This window comes from Pagrus major, chromosome 3 (genome assembly GCF_040436345.1).
Source record: "Pagrus major chromosome 3, Pma_NU_1.0".
Taxonomy (NCBI): Eukaryota; Metazoa; Chordata; class Actinopteri; order Spariformes; family Sparidae; genus Pagrus; species Pagrus major.
This window is the reverse complement of record NC_133217.1, coordinates 15836762-15852009: the sequence shown is the minus strand read 5'-3', so window position 1 is coordinate 15852009 and position 15248 is coordinate 15836762. Positions and strand designations below refer to the sequence as shown.

The 15248-nt window shown below is 41.9% G+C and overlaps 1 protein-coding gene across 1 annotated transcript; it reads left to right on the top strand.

Annotated features, from left to right (window-relative positions):
- The first annotated feature begins 79 nt into the window (after positions 1-79).
- e2f3 (E2F transcription factor 3) lies at positions 80-6415 on the top strand. The gene is made up of 7 exons (XM_073463516.1): positions 80-216; positions 1767-1878; positions 3258-3498; positions 3821-3951; positions 4186-4298; positions 5281-5467; positions 5599-6415. Exons 2-7 carry the CDS (start codon positions 1848-1850, stop codon positions 5874-5876), a joined length of 981 nt encoding a protein of 326 aa, XP_073319617.1. The 5' UTR covers positions 80-216; positions 1767-1847; the 3' UTR covers positions 5877-6415.
- Positions 6416-15248: the final 8833 nt, after the last annotated feature.

Genomic DNA, 15248 nt, shown 5'->3' with positions numbered 1-15248 from the left:
TGAGTGTAAGGGTTTCCTGTATCTGGGAGACCTGTGTCGATATCCACGCAGGGTGTTTCGAGAATAGCACGCCTTCCGGACCAGAAGTACACCGCGTACCCAGGGCAGGACCGTCAAAGTGGAGGTCTACCCCCCGAGCTGAGTGACAGTCTGCAGTACGGCACACTTCCCGGGCTCCTCACAACCGGAACCGGGCAGGAATCCAAACCCGCTCAGGTAACGTCAAGGGAACAGGTGTGGGGAGCTGGGTCGACCTGGATAGTACACGGTATGTCAACATGCTAGGTGGTCGCTGGGTAAAATCCCACACCGTACGCGTCCATTTTAATTTTACATAACATCGCCCATTTCATGTGGATCCTAACAGTTAATGTAGCTCACATTACACATGTACAACGTTAGCCGCTTTGGCTTTACGACACATCTGGGCGAGTTTATCATTTAGCTTCCTCTCCGGGCTCGTCCCTCATGATAGGTTCATTTTTTAAAAACCATGTTGTATGCCTGGTAACATGTACTTAAATCTAGCAAGGCCTACTTGCATGGTTTACCAAATAAGACACCCTGTGACACGCGAAGCCAGTGTGTTTTCTCAGACATTAGCACCATTCGTGACTCCAAATGCAACTTTAGTTGGCTGCGTCAAGCACGCTCGTGTTACACTGGTTGTTGGCGGAAGTGCTTATGTTGTCTTCAAAATAAAGGCAGATTGTTATTCAAAATAAACTGTACTGCCTCTTTTTAATGCGGTGGAAATTTACTAAAAATACTAGCTGTCTTGTATAAGTGGGTTTGGAAAGGGCGTGTAACATTCATGAGTGAATTACAGCCCTTAATATAAGTGTATGTTTTCATGTGGATGGTGTTTTTTGTTTGGAAAATGCCATACAAATACATTTTGCTAATGTAAAATCACGGTGTGCTCCGTTAATTAAATCAAAAGCTCCAATAGTGGTATTAGGTGTGTGTTTTCTGGAATGGAGGCCGTGGAGAAGTCTGTATTAATGTTTATTCATACATTAACCACTAAAGCATTGCTGCATACAACAGTCTTTAAACACTATGCTATGGATATAATTATGTTCCATCCAAATTTCCGGATGTGCATTGTGTTATCATAGTTGTTAAATAAGGGTAAGCGTGCGATGGCATGCTTTTATTTTGGTGACGTTAAATTTGTGACTACGGTTACATTTCTGTATTTCCGGTAACTTTCCTCTTGTTGTACCTTTGGCTGAGGCATCACACCGCGCCTTGTCGGAACATACTTTTGCACACTTTGGTCTTCGAGCTTAGCACACGCTGACAGCGCTCGTTCACTGCCGCTTTTCTCTGGGAATACATTGGTAAGGAGGTAAATGTAATCTGTAATGTGTTCATTACTGCCTGAAGCGAACTACTGCTCAGGCCTCTGGTGAGCATGGGAGGGGGATGGGGAGGTGTTGCTCCAACGAGCTAAACACACTGGTGAGGGAAGCTAGCTTCTACCCCAACCCCCCATGTAATAACAATCCTCAATAACGGCGAACAGCCAGCTCCAGGTGACAGAATTAACTTAATATTACACGTAGAGGCAAATGCATTACTTGTAATACATGCTGCTCAAGGCACAAGTGAATACAATGGATTCTTGACAAGTTAATACTGTATTGCTGCCCAAGATGGCTGCCTTGTGAGCCACAGGGTTCAGTGAGATAACTGCAAACTGAAAGTCAAAGTTGCATGACCATTGTTAGTAAATATGCATTCTTCTTTCTCTCACTCAGGCAAAGAGAAGGCTGGAGCTGGAAGCCGGTGACCCCCAGGACCGTGAGGATGGTGGTGGGCCCACCAAAGCCAAGAAGCCAATGGCCTCTCAGTCCCAAACTGGAGGAAAGGGTGAGACATTGTACTGGAGGGTTTCTAGTATTGAATGCTTTAGTGCTGGGTGATAGAAATGGTAGATACCAGCCGGAATCCAACATTTTTTGTTTGACAAACTCTCAAACCAGTGGCCAGCTCACATATTTTGTTCAACACACATAGTCAAATTAATGATGAAAAATTGCAATGCCATAAGTGGTCTTTGCTGGTGTTTAACATATCCTCTAAAAATGGTGCAACCTCAGTCTGATGGTCTGGTGAGCTAGATTGTGATTTGTCACTGTGTCTGTATGTGCAAACATTCTCTTCACGGTTGTTTTTAAGTGCTTGTTATCTGTAGGAAGTTTCCCAAAGTTTGCTATTCAGCCTCATTCAGACCAAATCAGGCATGACTTGTGCAGGCAGGGCTGTGCAGTGGTGTGGCAGAACACAACTGGGAGACTATCACATCACTCTGTGACCTCTGACTGCATTTCTCCTGGTTTCTGGCTCCCATCGCAGGAGCACCAACTCTTCCAGACAGGCTTTTTCCAGTGACAGCAAGTTTTCAGAGGATTTCTCCTCCCCTGCTGTTGCAGTCTCCTGGCAGCACGTTGTTGTCTGAGGCAACTCAGAGCAGATTTGCAGAATGTTTGCGCATATGCCTTTTTTGGTCCCATGACGCAGTCTGTTTCACCCTGACACTGAACACGCCATGTCAACTAGCTCCCTGAAGAGAACATGAATAACTTTAATTATAAGTACCATAGTAGACTATATTCTTAGGGTTGATTTATACATTGTGTGTAAATGGCTTAAACAGCAATTAAAGTTGACTAGCTGTTGTGATTGCTGGTCACTGCAGCACAACATCATGTTGCTTTTATCCAAAAGTTCATTCGGTTTCAACTTTTCACTACAGAGCTGCTGCATTTTTCTATCGGCAACCCTCTCATCCCGCACCACCCACACTCAAAATGAATGGGAGGGCTAGCGCTATCACCACAACATCTGTTATGGTCTGAACCTTCCTCCTAAGAGCCAAATTGCCAGTGAAACTCAGTCCCCTTGATGGACTTTTGAAACACTGTTTCTGGTATTCATTTTAGTAACTTTTCCTGAAGTCTGTTCTCCAAATTCTTTGGAAATCCACTCTCATTTTGAAAATCCAGTTTAAAATAGATTTATGATGATGAAAGACTGTCAAATGTCCTATGACATGGGAATTTAGAAATCATTTTGATTTTGATATATTGTGTCATAGTGTAAGGCATAAGGTCTCCCCCTGCATCCATTCCTAGTCAAAATAAGCACACTAAAATATGACATATTACAACGGATATTGGAATAATTAAAGAATCTTAAAAAGAGTCATCACAAATGTAAACTCTGTCAATCATCACCCGTTTTTCCAGCTCCCGCCTCCAGTCCCATAGCACGCAAGGCCCTGTTTGACAGGTCGCGCCTTGACACCTCACTCGGTCGTTTGACGCGGCGATTTGCGGAGCTGATGATGCGCTCCGCTGACGGGGTGTTAGACCTAAACGCAGTCTCCCAGGTGCTTGGTGCCCCTAAGAGACGTGTCTACGACGTCACCAATGTCCTGGAAGGGATCCAGCTGATCAAAAAGAAGTCTAAGAACACCATTGAGTGGTTGTAAGTATGAGAGGATGTAACATGTATTGTAACAGTGTTGTTCAACCCATATGTGCACATTATATCTGCTTTAGCTTTGTCAGTATGTTTTGTTGAGAATGTTATACATTAATAGATCTAATTTAAGACTGGCAGGTAACAGCAAGTCATACTACCATTAACACTACCTCTGTTATGTACAGTTAGTGTTACTGGTTTTCCTAGTTGTTACTACTTGTCTTATTCATAATATCATCGGGATTGGCAGAGTTTAAGGTTCAGTTTGATGTCTGAAGGTTGATCTGGAGTTAATCCTGTACTGCTGCCGGATGTGTGTGCACAGGGGCAGTCATATGACCGGACTTTTAGATCTCGAGCTGAAGGCTCTCATAGAGGAGGAGAAGAAGCTGGACGAGTTGATCCAAAGCTGTACGCGGCAGGTTCACCAGATGTGTGAGAACGGGCATCAGAGATATCCTTTTGCTTGTGATAAAAGACTACCAAATTCAGTTTAGCCAAATAGATTTACCCCAAGTATAATGTGAAAATAATTTGATCTAAACCAACAGCTATTGTGTCTTGGTGTGGATTGGACGGATGAATGTGTGTCTTATGATGTGAGTTGGGAGTGCGGTCATTGAGTTTATCCCCAGCTGTACACAAACACCAGTCTAGGTTGAGTATGTTCCCTAACCTTGAGAATCACATTTGCCTACTTGACTTACGAGGATGTCCAAGGGATTCCCAGCTTTAAAGAACAGACTGTGATCGTGATCAAAGCCCCTGTGGAGACAAAACTGGAGGTGCCACACCCAGAAGAGGTACATTTTTCAACATAATAAGATAATTACATATTTCTCTTAACAAATCTGTCAATATTATGACATGTTACTCAATGTTACTGGTGTAACATTGGCAACTAGGAGTGTGAATCTTTGCCAATCTCACGATTTTATTCGATTTAGATTTTTGGGTGTCTGATTCAGAATAGATGCTCAATTCAAAATTGATTGAATTGAATGGTTAGAAAAGGGGGCACTATTTTCAGTCTTTTGCTCCAGTTTACAGTGTGCTAAACCCTTAATTGGGGTCCTTTTTTAAATCTGCTGAAATACAGCATGAAACACAACTGGAAATTAAGATAAACGATCTGCAGCCTTTTTCATTAATTAATTAATCAATTTGAAAGCATGCATGCGTGTATGTGGACAGCAAAATAAGGGGGTGTGTTCTGCTGTGTTATTTAAGTCCAGCAGTGAGAGCAGCCTCTCTGCTGCACTGTTAGTTAGGAGGGATCCATCGTACAAGACACTGAGCAGAAGCAGGGTTTTTGAGGTAAAACAGTTATTTTCTGTAACGTGTTGAATGCTGCGGTGTGTGTTTGTTAGCGGTTGTCAGCTGGTCTCGTTTGTTACAGCTGACCACTGCTCCAATCCATTAACATTATGTTGTTATGTCTCGTGTTGGCATAAAAAGTAATCACAAAAGTAATCCAGTCATCAAATAAAAAACGCTTGCAACCGCTGTCGTGTTTTGAAGATGATACCCTTGCAGTTTAGTTCAGCCTTTATCACTCTCAACGCTACTAATTAACAGTTAGAAAATACATTTTTGACAATTATGAATAGATAGAGTCGTGGGTGACAAGAATCGCGATTCTTATGTGAATCGATATTTTTCACCCACTCCTATTGCCAAAAAATTAAACATTCTTCTTTCTGCATCCTCTCATGACACTGTGTCCGTTGTCAGCTTATATTCAAAGACCATTTAATAAAAGCACTCTACCTATTCTGTGCTCAGAGCCTCCAGGTCCACCTCAGCAGCACACAGGGGCCCATTGAGGTGTTCCTCTGCTCTGAAGAACCAATCCCTATGGAAGCCATAGACGGCTGTTTAGCCAAGGATAGCCACTTAAACCCGTCCACCAACCGGAACGGCTCGGCCCCCTTCTTGCCTTACTTGTCCTTCGTCCAGGTGTCTTCCAAAGGTGAGTCTTCTTTTAGTAGAAGAGGAAGAATTTCTTACCCTTCGTTTAGATTGTTGGCTCCATTTTGCTTTATACCTTCTTTTTTTTTCTTGCCCCATGTCTCCTCATCAACAATTCCTTAATCTTTCCAGACAATGCAAAGCCTTCTTCTGGAATCAATAGTATCTCAGACCCGCCGCCTGAGCGGACACAACACTCATCACTGGCTACCATCAACCCTTTTTCACCCATGCCCACCTCCTTCCAACCCCCCTCTGAAGATCAACAGAGCTTCGTAACCCTCACTCCGCCTATGGCCTTCTCTATGGAAGGGAAGGAGTACCTCCTGAGCCTGACTGAGGACGAGGGCATCACTGATCTCTTCTCCTCTGTTGACCTGGACCAGTTGCCCCTGGATATGCCGGTCTGAACAGCCAATTTGGAAATACAATACTTTTGGAGGTGTTGGCTATCTTCCCATGAACAGGATATCAAGCGGATACAATAACAGAATGAGTTTTTTTCCCTTTATATATTACATTTGCGTCTCGTGGACAATGCAACTGGGATTTACTGACACTCAAGTGTCAGGAGGAGGTTATCCCAACCCATCACATTGCCGTTGTCTTGGAAGAGCTTTACATTTGAAAGACAGAGTGAGATGTTTTTATGGATTCCTTATTGTCTTCAGGTCTTTGACTGACCTGCCTGTTGTTCGACACTTTGTCTCAGACCTTTAATCGGTTACACCTGTGTTTTCTTCCTAAGTGCCCTTCTTCTTTAAGTCTCAACTCAGGACTTATTCTTGAATAGTAATGTCATGACATCCTGTAGTGATGGTGTTGAAAGACATCATAGAGGATATTTTGTATCATGATCACAGAGGACCCTCTCAACAAAGCCCGATGATTCGGACACTTGTGTAGTGTTTAAGAGGTGTTGATTAAAAGCATTAAAAATGTAAAGTGACCCTCATGTATTTTGTATTTTTGCTAGAAGGGGTGCACCAATCCAGCTGTTTATCACCTCATACAGATTCCGTTACCTATACTCTGGGTATCTGATGCTGAGTACAGATCTTACTTCAGTGCTGTCAGTTTTGCAAGGCCATTGATTTATGTGGTACTAAAAACTGAGTTGGCAGCCTGGCATGACTTAATGGATGGATATTTGACACACTGGATAAGGACTTGGCGGTTTAGACCGTGATACAAGATATATCTATCTCAATATTTTGAAATCTCCTCAAAGCACTTCATAAATGCTAGGACTGGGCGACAGTTAAATAACACAATATTTTATTATTATTATTTTTGTAGGGATGAGTATTGGTAACTTAACTCAAAATATTAACACAATGAGATTTTTGAATAATCATTAATGTGGATATAATGACTGAATGGGTAAAGGCAAGTTTTAGAATAAGTCTTAACAGTCTGGTAAGTTCAGAAAACCAGGAAAAGTCAAGGAAAACCCCCTGTGCCATATGATGATGGAACAGTATCCAAAATCTATGATATGCGGTTTCATATCATCAAACAATATAATATTGATGCATTACCCAGCCCCACTCTAAGTAATGAAGACAATGTCATCATCAAACCTAATGTCCATAGATCCTGTCAAGGCTGATCCAGTTTTAGAATCCACAGTTTCCTCTTTAATGGAGTTGCCCTCAGTTTGACATTTAATTTCTAAAATTCTTCTGTTGTTGGGAGTGGTTTGTCTATATGGTTGCAATACTGATTATTGCAGAAATTAGTAATCAGCTTTCCTGTTTAATCTTCCATACATCTTGGCCCGTAACTTGTGCAGGTAAAGTAAAACAGCCTGTCTTCTCCCTCGTAGCGGTTTAGAGGCCTGGAACTGACAACATACTAAACAACTGAAAGCAGACTTGCCTTTTCTTTACAGTATAAAAACCCGACCTTGATTGCAGAGAAATGTAATGTTTAACAAACTGTCAGTTCTTGATCACACAGTGACTGGTTGCTATACGTTTCAAAAACGCTTTGGAAAAGCCTGTTTTTGGAAAAACAGTGTGATGTGCCTTTTGGAGTGAGGCTGCGTACATCATTTGTACATCATATGTAATTAATGGAAAGAGCAGTGCTTCTCTGCAACTTGTGCTAAAAAGCTGAGATTATGTTGACTACTAAAAACCACTAGGAAAATGTGGCGCAAGAAAGAAGCGTACGCAGTACCAGAGGAAAACATTGGTTTAACTGCTGATGTGTTTCTAGGATTGGCCATTTAGGTCCGTGTGTATTAAGGACCTGGAAATATGAAATGTCAAACTGAATACTGCATCTAAATATGGAATTAACAGCAATGCCACCTTTGTTCCTCTCACTCGATTTTCTTCTCAAAGCCAAATGTGGACACAGTTGGACCTGAATTGCTCTCCTTGACAACTAAATTCCACTGCGAGGCACTGAACAACACCTTGAAATTAAAAGCTGGTAAGACTAGCTTCAACTGGCCCAGTATAAACCTGTTTAGCCACAAACCAGGGTAGTCTGTTCGGACATTTTCCAGCTTTAGAATCAGAGTGCCATGAACTGACAGAGGTTTGAACATTCATAAAGTATCCTTGAATTTGGCCTGTTGGTGGTTAGAGGCGTCGGGAGTATTGTTAATAAAAAATAATACATGGAGCCTGTGAGTATTCTGAAAAACATCACACCAAGTTCTAATCTAGACTTGTAATGGTGTTTTCTTTTGAATCTGTTAAGAGCTTCATGTCGTGAGTTTTCCCATTGTATACCTCACAGATTCTTTTTTAATAGACAAACCACTCGGTGTATCAAATACTTTACACCATATATGTGCTTTTATGCACGATTTTCAAGTAGAAGACCTTGAGGGCTCAATGGCTTCTACATAGCTCAAATGTTCAGTTCTGGTGGAAGGAAGTACGGTAACGGACTTTTCTGGTTACGTGAGCTTTTACTGTACATAATCACTTATCGTCTTATTACCACATTTATAGTGGGACAGTAATTTCTTCGAGTGTTACTTTGAAATGCATTTCACAGCAAACCAATTACCCATAAAGGCATTTATAATTGTTTATATGTTTTAGAATAATAATTAGTTTTATTGCAACCTGCATGTTTAATGGCAATCTTAGTGGTTCTCATAATAAAACATTTCCCACTACTCTAACATTGTAGTTTTAATGTAGTATTTTTTCACCAAACTATATTGATCTCCAAAAGGAATCACTAGATCTTTGACCAGTCATCATACACCCCTCTTCATTGCTTTTAAATGCAGATACCCTCTACATTTAGCTCCTTGTCTTCTGTGTTCTACTGTTGACTTTTGTGTGTTAAGGAGAACAATGTTTCTTTTTTTTAAATATGTGTTAAACAGTTTATCGGGCATTGTTTTCACCAGCTGTGATTAGCTGTGTGAGAATGTGGGCGATCGCTTTGCTTGTTTGTTTTTAAATAGGAACCCTTCAAAACTGAGACTTATTACTTAGTTTGGCAAGAAGAGGAAGGAGGAAGGAAATTATTCAGCCAAGCAAAGGAAACGTTTCATTAACTGCCAAATGTTTTTTACTTAAACATTTAACAGGCTAAATAATTAAGTGATTAAAATACTAATTGTATAATTGGTTAATTTTGTGTCAACTTATTGATTCATTTACTTATTTCAGTCGTCACATTTGTTGACCATCGGACAATTTTGGCCTTAAAAAGATGCTATAAGTGACTCCAATAACTCACTAACAGTATGTAGTAAGTAGTAGTTAAACATGTATATCACATGTCTGGAACACTATCAAAATGTTTGAAAGCAACAGTTTATACAGTTTGGAAAACATTTGGCCCTTTTATGGCCTCATGCGGGACTAATTGTGAATGCTTCTGACTAATTTGTTCATTAACTAGACATTGGTTACCTGCATATAATCTTGAAAATGTTACTTACTTTTTATTGGTGCTAAAATCAAGTCAACCAATTTGTTTTTTTTAAGCACTATAACCTTTAAAGTTCCATACATGTGCAGTTGAACCACTGCTAAATGAATGTGTCCAACACATTTTAAGTGACTACATATAGAGCAGATGAGTTTATTTGCGTACTGACGGTGCTGTCGTCTGTTTGGATCTCACACTGCTTCCCAAATGTAGCAGTTTGAAGTGTCCTTTGTCACCGCCTGCTGCATGAAAAGATCAGTCATCATGTCCTGTGCGTCGTTTGGGTGTCTCAGACCACTTTGCAGTGCTAATATATGTGGAGACACTAGGAGGCAGTGTGATCCCACACAATCCCTGCCACAGTCACATGGCTGTGATGTTTTGAAACTCTGTGACAAAGTGTTCTCTGTCTCTGTGGTAACCCATCTCTTTCTGGGAATTTACTTTAATGAATCTGGCGTCAAGTGAAATTTTGTTGTGATAGCTAAACTCACCTGTAGTGTGTTTGGCTGCCATGTCCAAACATGACAATGTAAATGTTGAATATTTAGTTCCATCCAGTGGAGGAAGTTTTGAAAGAAAGTCTCCTCAAATTGAAGTGTAGAGTTTTGTTTCATCACCTCTTACACCAGTAGGGCTGCAGCAGGATGGACACCTGCTGACACGTGAAAATAGAAAATTGAAATAGAAGATCAGGTCTTCAATGTGAATCAAATAAACAGCTTTTGTAAGAAATACTAAAGATATATTATGTGATATTTCCACATTAAAATGTTTAAAAACGACTAAACCTTGAATACATTTTTTGTTGCGTTGTGTGCGTACATTATTCCAAATGTTTCCAACATTAGTCAAACCCGGAGAAATATGTAATCTAAGTCAAGGTTACAGTGCTTTTGATTTGGTCGCCTGTTGCGCTTAACTTCCAAGAGAGATTTAGAAAGAAGTCGGCAAGTGCGACTAAACATGAATAACACACCTAAAAAATATGACCTTGTCCATCAACATTTCTACCTGAGCTCATAGATAGATTTTCATCAGGGATGGTGTGTGTTTAACAATGAAGTCAACAAGTCTCATCAGTCCACGCTATTCATTTCTTTTGTTTTGACTTGAGTGAGAGACCCCGTGTGGCAGAAATTAGAAATAGTGTCAATACGCATGCAACCTGTTTAACAGCGTGTGATAACCCAGTTAAAAGACTGGGGCAGAATGGGTTAAAACCCATGTTTGACTGACATCATTTCCTCTACTGACCTGATTACTATTCCTTTCAGCTGTTTACTGTCCTTAGATGTGAGACAAAGCACTGGCAACAGGCTTGGCTGTCAGGTAGATTGGTGTATCTAAGATATCTAGGGTACATTTTTTGGGTCATCATAAGTATCTCAGATTCAAATTTACAAACATTTATTACACAGATACAAAAAGGCAGAAGACTGGTTGTTTGGGAATCTAGTCTCTAGCCCAGATGGCAGTTATTGTCAGTGGATTTATCAAATCTTCAATTTCATTCATGTAAAGATGTGAAATACTCTTGGGAAAAAAAAAAAAAGAAGTCGGAACCAAAGACTTTCCTTGCTTTATTCCTGTATACATCCATGTAGCTTCTTTCAAACTTTCTCCTATATCTGTCCTCTGTGGAGTTCAAATGTCCCTGCTTCTCTTTGTCTGAGCCTCAGCATCTGAGAAAAACACATCAGTGCCCTCAACATGATGATGTAATCTGTCGGGAGCCGGCAGCTTCCAGACCCGTCCATAGATGGCAGTGTTGCACCTCAAAATCCCACTTTAAACCCAGTCAACCCAGTTCCCCACAAACTGTGGCACACACACTTTGAGTTCATGGAGAGTCACTGGATCACTGCTGTTATTGATTCGTGTGTGTTTCTGTTGTTTTTTCGTCCTCTCTGTGCCACAAAGATTTGCGCATTTAAAAAAAACAAAGTGAATATTGAATTGGGTCATATTGAATTAGGCCTGACGTCAGCCCCCTCTCATCTCAGGAGGGCTCCGTTAAAGATCAGTCAATATAGCTGCCAATCGGCCGATCAATTGGTCAATAAAGTTTCATTTTTAGAGTGCTTTTCCCCGTCACGTGCAAGCAAGTGACGTACAGTAGGAGGTCTTAAAGCGTCGGACAAAACACACAGATGGCTGGGCTTAAAGGGCGAGATAGGACTAAGTCACCACTTAAGACTCTATCCCTCAGGGAGTTTAGGAGTGACTCTGAGCAAGTGCAATCGGCTCTGAAAGTGTAGGGTGACGGTCCTGTCCAGCTGCCACCTTACCCTAAAGTATGGCGTTTGTTTTCTACGCTGCGCTCTCCTCAGCCGGGCTGTTGTTTTGACTGCTGTAATGCTCTGAGGCAGGGAGTGAGTGAGAGAGAGAGCGAACAAAAATGAGAGAAGGTTAAAGAGGGAGCATGAAAGCGAGAGGGAGAGGGAGAGAGCGTACTACTGGCCTCTCATTGGCTACCGAGAGCACGCCGTCTTTTTGCGTAGCGCGTGCCCAGCCAATCGGCTGCCTTAACAATATTTTGGGTTTGTGAATGAAATGAATAGTGAGAGAGCAGGACAGGAGTAGTTTGATTCATCACCCGCAGCTTGTGGTGTGCAGAGTATACCAAAAGAGATAGGTGTGCTTGTTTGCAGTGCAGTCTGACTAAGCAGGCCTCTGGATATATGGGGAGAGATCAACAGATGACCACAACAGTACATGTGAAAAGCACCTGCAGGCACTTCTCCATCTGTCTTTAGTAAACAAGTGATTTCAGTCTGAGCGGCACATATTTCAGCGGGAACCTGTAGCTTGAGCAGCACTGATGGACGGGGATGTAGAAGAGCAGCTTCCTCAGTCGCATACCTTTCTCAGTAACCTCTGTGTAAAGTCGTTTCTTTATGCTATGAATTGATTCTGCTTCCAGGCTATCATGCTAATTGCAGCAGCAGTTCTTGGCCTTTTTCCAGAGAAAGAGCGAGCAGCACTGCCCTCCAGACAAAACACATCTGTGACATTGCCTCGTCCTCCACGCCCCCAAAGTACAAGACAATGTCAGATTCTGTCTAATCAAGATAGTAGCCCTCTTTGCAGAAAAATCATGACGGAAATCAACTTGTGGAAAGCTTAAAACATGTAACGTTTGAAATTTGGGTAATTTTTGTTACTTTCTGAAATCAACAATCACACACACTTAACCTAGAGACTGGTTGGTGTATGAAGAGGAGAATGTATGCACAATGCTACCTTCCCTCTCAAGCTCTCAATGCAATTATGTCCCTCACTTTTTGTAAAATTCTCATGTCTAAACCTTCTCTATAACTTTTCAACCTCGGCTGTCCAGAACGGCTATAAACACTTGGGTTCAGACAGGCAAATCTGTGTCCTCTCCCCTGGCCTAGTCACTCTCCACTGCTGCATCTGCTGAGCCTCTATTATTAACTAGACGTTTAGAAGTATGGACAAAATCTTGGCCATCTGTGGAGGAGAAAGACTCAGGGGAACAGAAGTTACTGCTTCGGGTTGCAGTTATACTTTAGTGAAATGTGACCCCCTACATGGCCAGTGTAGACAGACTGATTGTATTTATCCGTTCCTTCAGATGAGTGTGAGCCACGGTGAAAAATGTGTCTGAAGCACACAGACAAAGGGAAATATGGAGGGGTGCTGGAGCAACGATCTGTCGGGGCTGTGAGGAGCTGAGGGGGCGTTCAAGCTGAAACTGGGTCTTACATAAGGACCTCTTTAATTGTAGTCCATGTGACCTGAGAGTCAGGACAGCATACCAATTGGTTCAGGCATTCCTGGTTCATTCCTGTCTTGTAACCTTTGTTGCATGTCATCCCCTTTGCTCTCTTACCAGGTCTCCTGTCTCTTTTCTGTCTCTAATTGAGGCAAAACTTTGAAAAATAATCTTAAGAAATGCTGTTCTTTAGACCTGCCACGGAAAAAGTGAATCATTGCCAACAAGAATTGAAAAAGGGTTGGCCTAGTTGGTGGACTACTGTATTTGGCAAGCTAATGTCTAAAAGGTCTGACACACCAGGCCGGTGGTCAAGCGTCAGCCATGTCGGGGTCATAGGTGAGCTTCTGTGACCCTAGTTGCAGCGCGTCCCGGCAATGGTTGGCTGCTGTTAGCGGCTTTTTGGCCAATTGAGCATGTAGAATTGATAGCGTAGCCCACCGGTGAGAGGAATCATTCTGATTGGCTGATCCGTGAAGCGACTCAGTGCACATGAAGGGAAACGGAAAAAGAAATGAAAAGTCCCTTGAGCCTGTTGCTGTAGTATTCACGATTTCACCAATTTAGTTCAATTTCTCCTTATTTTTGACCTTCACTTCTTCACCAGTGCCATCTGCAACTTTTTGTCAGACGTATTCTCGATTATAAGTGACGATACTAGCGAGAGTGGTGTCAAAAAATGCTGGTTTAGCGAAACAGCGGTTTGTATATCTGCATTAGTCTTCTGTTCCTCTGTTTGAATTACGACTACCGCTACCTAGTGGTATGGAGAGGTATTTCCTCTAAAGACATGCTATGCAATGCTCATTTAGCAAAAGCGTAAGCTTGGTTGGTAACAGGAGTTCACACAGGTCATTCAGGAGACATCTCTGTGGCGTTGGATCCTTTCTAACAACTAACTGAAGGCCATTTCAATTTTGTGGAGCAGCTTATACTCTGATAGGCGGGTTAAGTAAAAGTCAGTGGTGTGAACAGCTAAAAAAGCTACGATGGCTTCCTTCATTGTGTGCTCTCTGTTCCTTAAAAGGTCAGCGCTGTCAGGATGTTGATCAAAGGTGAGGATTCTCATGTCAAAATTCAGTGATGAACTCGACAATAAAATGATAGATTCCACTTTCACAGCTACATTTCATCATAGTAAATGATAAATACAAAACTCTGACAGAACCTTAATATATTTCCTTTTTTCTTCAGTATCTCATTCTCAAAGTATATCATCTTATAATAACTCAGGCTCTGGCACATTCTCCATGGATAACTGAGGTCACATGAGGCTGATGTTTGTGAATTATTCCTTTTGAAGTACACATATGCACAAAGTTAAGTACAGTACAAGTTATCTAAGATAACGTCCACATGACTCATTCTTGAGCTGTACTGCTTCAGGGGGTGGCCTTCAGGGGATTGAAGCGGAGTAGGCTGAGATGTCACCTCCCCCCTGAGGAGTTTGCAGCGGATTCACCATAGCATCACCATATGTTCCCTCTGCTGGATTCATAGATAAAATTGACCTTATGTAGAACAAGCTTTTACCAACAATGGACAAGTATCATGCAGATTCTGGAGGTGCTTTTGGACTGGGACAGTCTTGGCAACATGTCATTACATATTTAGTGTAGAAATGTGGCCTTGATGGAGGAAACTTGAGTGGGTATAGAGCTCAAAGTCTGAGGGAAGTGCAGGATGTAAATGTGAGCCAGAAAGTAGAAAAGCAGTAGTTTATAACTGTCCATAGCAGAAACTGGCACTAGTTCCTTTCCACTCGTGTTGATGGTTCAGTGAGGATGGAGGGGGATCAATTAACTGCTCCTGTCCGCAGGAATCCATACAGTAGGTCGGTGTATCTACTGAGCATTAGAGAAACTGATTTTCCTCTGTCACATGGCCTTTGGGGGCTTGTCTGTACAAAGGTTTGACCTCTTTGCAGGGGGCTTTCGCTTTTGATGCGCCCTCTGTCAAGTGTTAATTCGTTGCTGACCAGATTGCCATATTTGTACGTGTGCTTTTAGAGGGCTCCATCTCAGAAGTGAATATACGAGGCAAGGCTCCAGATGATGTAGGAGTTGGCCGGATCACACACAGCTGGGTCCTGGCTTTGGTAAATGTGGAGCGGTTGGAATGTAATGTC